Source organism: Diaphorina citri, unplaced genomic scaffold (genome assembly GCF_000475195.1).
Source record: "Diaphorina citri unplaced genomic scaffold, Diaci psyllid genome assembly version 1.1 scaffold495, whole genome shotgun sequence".
NCBI classification, from domain to species: Eukaryota; Metazoa; Arthropoda; class Insecta; order Hemiptera; family Psyllidae; genus Diaphorina; species Diaphorina citri.
Genome location: NW_007377930.1, coordinates 1 through 5,869, shown reverse-complemented (window position 1 = coordinate 5,869; position 5,869 = coordinate 1). Strand labels below are relative to the sequence as shown.

The following is a 5,869-nucleotide window of genomic DNA, read 5'->3' as shown; positions in this document are numbered from 1 at the left end:
ACGAAAAATTGGCCCTTTTTATAGACCTCCTCGTAGAATCTTTTCAGTATTAAGGCTATGTCAATAGAGTAGATTTGGCTAAGTTCTAAGTATTATTATATTATTTATACCTATTTACATTTACTTCCTGAGCTTATTTCATGTTATTTTCCCCTCCCTAATGCTATGTCCATTGTCCAAAGTCCATATGTCCATTCCCACACGAGTTGATGTGCACTGCTGGCGGCTGAATTTATAACATTGTAGGTAGGTAAGTATCTTATCTCTTATCTTATGATTAAAAACTAGAGATCATTAGATTATGTATTTATTGCTCTTTTAATACATATGGTTTATACAGTGTGGGAGTGGCATATGCGACAAATGTTCAACTGGTTAACTGGTGCAATACAACAATGTGTTAGCTTTTATTATTGTGTGAACCATCACAATATCGACTCCTAATAGAATACAGGGTGACCCCAAAAACGGCAAAATTTCCTGATGGTTTCCGCATGCAATCGCCTTCGGATTCAGAGTAGAAAAAAGAATTCAGGAATTTTCCATTAAGTTCAGAGCTATTGCTCATCATAAAATAAAAAATAGAAAGTAAAAATGTAGTTCCCGAATGCACTGACTTGGACTCGAACCACCAATCACCAGATCCGAATTCCTGAGTCCTGAGGCGGGTTGATCAGAGTACCTACCTATGTAGGTAATTGTGGAACACCCTGTATATAATGATTTTGTTTTTATTATATTTATTATCTATGTTGTTGTATGTATGTAAAATAAATCAATGGGATCTTGTTTTCTACTAGATACGCTCGATACATACGTATTCATACCGGGTTCTTATTTTCTCACTCTCTACCTAATATTAGGTGTTCATAAAAAAAAAAGCGTCTTATCGTCCAGAAAGCGAATAGATGATGAGAAGGGAGAGAAGGACAGGATAAGTTAAAACCAGACGTTCCAAGAACAAAACTTATTTGTTCATGATAAAGTCTAATCCGGGCGGGAATCACACCCGTGATTTAGCGCAAACTAACAGTTACCTACATGACCTACATCGCATCAATATTATGCATAGCACGTCTCTACAAATTGTACCTGGCAATTCACGAGTTATCACAGCTCAAAAATAGAAAATAAATTATTTTTCTTTAGAAAGCAAAATTCCGCATTTCCGCCATACAAATACGCAACCCCCCTCTTCCGAGAGCACATCAAAATCTTTATCAGCAGACAGGTAACGATAATTTTAAACGAAGAGAAAAATAGAGCGAACTACATATAAATACATAGACGGAAAATTTAGCTTATTTTCTTTCTTTCAAAAGTAAAATAAAATATGAAGAACAGTAGGGGGGAGGGAGATAAACGGAAGAGGAGAAGAGATGAGGAAAAGATATACGAGAGAGGAGGAGAAAGAAGAGGAGAAGGGAATGGAAAAGAAGAAGAAGAAGAGTAGACAAGGATGAGAAAATCGAGAAAAGAGAAGAGGTAAAGAAGAATTTTCGGAGAGAGGTTTTGGGGGTGTCTTCTGAATAGATCAGTTGCGCTTACTTGGGTGAAGTTTCAAAGTCATAGAGCAGGAAAAATGAGGACCAACGGAATTTTTCTTTTTCTTCTACGACTTCTAGATCCCGAGATAAATCGATTTAAAAAATACCGGTAAATCTTAAACTCTGATGTCACGGCATACGCTCCCGTACACCATGACGTCACATCAAATGTCCCGATCAAAGCTCCTTCGCAGGCAACACATTAATGTGTTTGTGCGCATACGTTTCTGCGCATTTCTTTCTGCTCCTCTGCAAGCGTCCTTGCATACTGGCGCTACCTAGCGGACGAAAAAACAACTGCGTAAAGTCTGACGTCACACATCTTTGAACTCTTTCATTAGAACGGAAAATAAAAATTGAATTTAAGACCTTTTACATTTATTTTTTTGGAGTTTTGACCTCAGATTTGGATTTTTCTCAACTTTTTACATAGGAATCGACCATTTATTTATACTTTTTACCCATTTGCAACTGCTCCATTCTGATATTTTCAACATCCAGAAAGGAACAGGGAGCAGGAAGAAGGAAGGAAGAAGAGGCAGCAAGGAAGGAGAAGTGCCAGAGGGGAGTATTAAAGAAGTGGTAAGGGGAAGAGGTGGCACATATTCTGCAGAAATAAGCAAGCTAGTTAAGGATATAACATATAACATATTTCATGCACGACCTGCACCCTAAGCAAGACCTGAGCAATTTACAGTACAAACAAAATAGTTGATTCCTATCATAGCACTATATCTGTTCAAGGGAGGTATCGCTATATCTGTATTGAAGGCAGGGTCGAATCCAGGATTTCAGTAAGGGGGGAGGGGGCAAGAATCCAAAGAGTTATTTATTTGGGGGGGGATGCTCCAAATTATAGGTCAATGCTTCAAGTATTTAAATGTCTACATTTAGGAGTAAAAAAAGAAGCTATAGTAAATGATGTGTCAGGGCCATATCGAGGATTTTATGGGGGGGGGGGGGGAAAGGCTCAAACAGTGATGTACCCTTTGTATAATAAAAAAAAAAAACAAACAAAACCAAACAAAAAATCGGAGCCCGCTCATAATAAGTAGAAAAATAAATTAATAATAACAATACCGAGGAGGGGAACCGTGCCCTCCCCCTCCTCGCCTTAATGACGGTCCTGGAAGATGTGCATCCTAAATGCTCCTGGTACCTAATCAGTATATTTCATGTGTAGGGGGTAATGTAGTAAATTTTGATTAGCGTTAATCTTTTTCCCATACAATGAATTTCGGGGGCCAGGGGCACAGGGGGGGGGGGGGGTACAAGACAGATGTGTACACATTAACTGAATTACAGGTCGGGGACTTCTAGGGGCCAGGGGAGGGGAAAACGCATTCAATTATACATAGTATTATTTATTTACTTTTCACTAAGAAAAGAAAGTTATGGTACTCTCTTATTTTTTTTTTTTTTTCTTTTTTTTTCTCCCTCCTTCCTTTTCACCTCTTCTTTTTCTTTTTCCTCTTCTCCTTATTTCTTCTGGGTAATAAGAAATCTTCATTTTCTTTTCCGACACTGACAGAATGCTAAAAAGAAAGGCTTTATTTCTTTTGATGCAGAGTTCAAATTCTTTTATGAAGTCCACGGTTTTGGTGAAATGTAAAACTGTTTTTTTTTTTCTCCCTCCTTCCTTTTCACCTCTTCTTTTTCTTTTTCTTCTTCTTATTTCTTCTGGGTAATAAGAAATCTTCATTTTCTTTTCCGACACTGACAGTTTGCTAAAAAGAAAGACTTTATTTCTTTTGATGCAGAGTTCAAATTCTTTTATGAAGTCCACGGTTTTGGTGAAATGTAAAACTGTTTTTTTTTTTCTCCCTCCTTCCTTTTCACCTCTTCTTTTTCTTTTTCGATTCTGCTCTGTAAGCGCCTAGGTCGGGGTTCTAGTTAGCTTGGTTGGTAGCGCGTCTGCCTTGTAAGCGCTAGGTCGCGGGTTCGATTCCCGCCCGGGGCGGATTTTATACTCATGGGATAATGTTCGTTCTCGGAACGGCTGGCTTTCTCCTATCTGTCTTCCTTCTCTCTTCAATTTCGGGACGATAAGACCATAGCAGTTACAGTTCCCTCTGTCAAACCTCTCTAAAAAAAAAAAAAATAATAATAATAATAATAAAATAAAACTGTTTTGGACCAATTCGTTGTCAAACTCACGAAGCTGACTGCACCCCGAAATCCAAGCATAGAATGTAAAAATGAAAAAAACTTCGCCCCTGTCGGGAATCGAACCCGGGACCTCCGGAAAGCAAGCCTGTGACATAGGCGTTTCTAAGAACACCATAATACTGTTCATCTTGTTTCACAGTAACCATGACAACACGACTTGTTTACAAAATTGACTACAGTTGTTCATTTCTTCGGGAGAATTTCTGTAGAAAACAGAGTTTCTTTTTCTATCGATACCTACCTCGAATTTTTCACGTTAATTAAAACTTGTAGTAGACTTATTGCTATTGAATATTGAAGTAATCAATTCAAGTCAATTCAATTCAATTCAATTACCTGTTAGGCTACGAGGTGACAAATTAATTATAGTTGTTCTATTTACCTAAGTAGGTATTTCCTGATTTTCCTGATTTGAAAGATCACCAATAGGAGTAATTTTATCACAAGTGAAAGGTTCTGAAGACACAAAGACAGTATTACAAGTGCGATTATCCCAGACATTGTAACAACATGGCATTACCAGAGGAGCAAGCGGAACAATATTATGAGAACTGCAAATCCAAATCTTACAAAGACGAGGAGTTTGAGCAGTTTGAGAAGAAAGTTGATAACATTAGTAAGTTGGGGTTTCTTTTATGAAGAGGTTTGATAGAGGGAACTGTTACATCGGAGGCCTTATCGTCCCGAAACCGATGAGAGAAGGAAGACAGGATAGGAGAAAGCCAGCCGTTCCGAGAACGAACCTCATCTGTTTAGGATAAAGTTCGTCCCAGGCGGGAATCGAACCCGCGACCTAGCGCTTACAAAGTAGACATGCTATACTCTCCAACCTACCCAGGTAGGCTGGCTTACTGGCATCTAAACTCCCAGATCTACAGGATCATGTTGACATGAACTTTAGGGTTTTGCACAAGCGTAGATTTTAGAAATGAAAAACTCCTACAAAAAAGAACTGTCTCAAAGGGGCAGTAACCAGTGTTATTATGTATAGGGTTAGGTTAAACACAAAAAGGAGCTGTCATAAATGAGTAGGTAGTAACCAGTGTTATTAGATTTGATTATTGAAAAAAAAAAAAAAAAAAATGGACCAACATAAAATTAATATAAGATTATAACACCGTATAGACTTGGCCCTAACTGCACCCCTAATATTAGCTACTCACACTCAGACCGTCCTAACGTGTGTGGCGGAAAATGCTTGAGACTTTGGTTTCTCAGACCGTCCAGCGTCTGACAGACCTGGGTCTCAAGCTTTTTCCGCCTGTGTGGCGGAAAATGCTTGAGACTTTGGTTTCTCAGACCGTCCAGCGTCTGACAGACCTGGGTCTCAAGCTTTTTCCGCCACACCCGTTAGGACGGTCTGACAGACGATCAACGAGTGGCCGCGCGGCTTGACACCACCTTTTCCGCCACACACGTTACGATGGTCTGACAGACGATCCACGAGTGGCCGGCTTGACACCACCCAATCCCTTCACTTTCAGGCCGACTGATCGCTAACTTCAGCAATAAAGATAAGAATATAGCCGCCGCTGCTATGAGAGAGGCCAAACTATTACTAGGAGATAATCAGCATGAGGACAAAGAAGCAAGAGTCACCAATGAACTGGTATCCAAAAATACGGAAAAGCTAGATTTGGATAAAGAAAAAGAAGGGATTCAAGAGAATGTTAAGAAGGAAGATAAAGAGTTGGCATTAGAGAGTGCTAACAATGTTAGTTCCAATAATGCTAGTGCCAGTGATGATGTTGATGAAAGCAAGATCAGAGTGAAGAAGAACAAGACTGTGATCAATCAGAAAGCGTTTGATAAGTTTTATGAAGCGGAACAGCAGGATGCTATGTCACAAGGTAATGTTGGCTGATGCATAATGATCAAAAATTCAAGGTAGGTAGGTTTAGGGGTCAGATGGTCACCATCCAGGTACTAAACACGCGTAACGTTGCTTTACATTATTCACTTTACTTAACAGCCCATTTTGGGATAAAGTGTCGAAATATTCTTCACCTTCATCTGTTATATTATTAGGTAAAATATCTATGTTTAAATCTCCCAATATTAAAACATGGTCTATATTGCTGCCTAAGTGCCTGAGATGGGCATTCAGTTCCTGTGTAAATTCAGCCTCCCTGTTACCTTGCGGTGATCTATAG

General features: G+C 39.1%; 1 protein-coding gene across 1 annotated transcript; it reads left to right on the top strand.

Annotated features, from left to right (window-relative positions):
* The first annotated feature begins 3,929 nt into the window (after nucleotides 1-3,929).
* Nucleotides 3,930-5,669, top strand: LOC103509411. The gene is made up of 2 exons (XM_008474027.3): nucleotides 3,930-4,332; nucleotides 5,201-5,669. The coding sequence occupies exons 1-2, from the start codon at nucleotides 4,227-4,229 to the stop codon at nucleotides 5,578-5,580; spliced, it is 486 nt and encodes a 161-aa protein (XP_008472249.2). The 5' UTR covers nucleotides 3,930-4,226; the 3' UTR covers nucleotides 5,581-5,669.
* The last annotated feature ends 200 nt before the right edge of the window (nucleotides 5,670-5,869 follow it).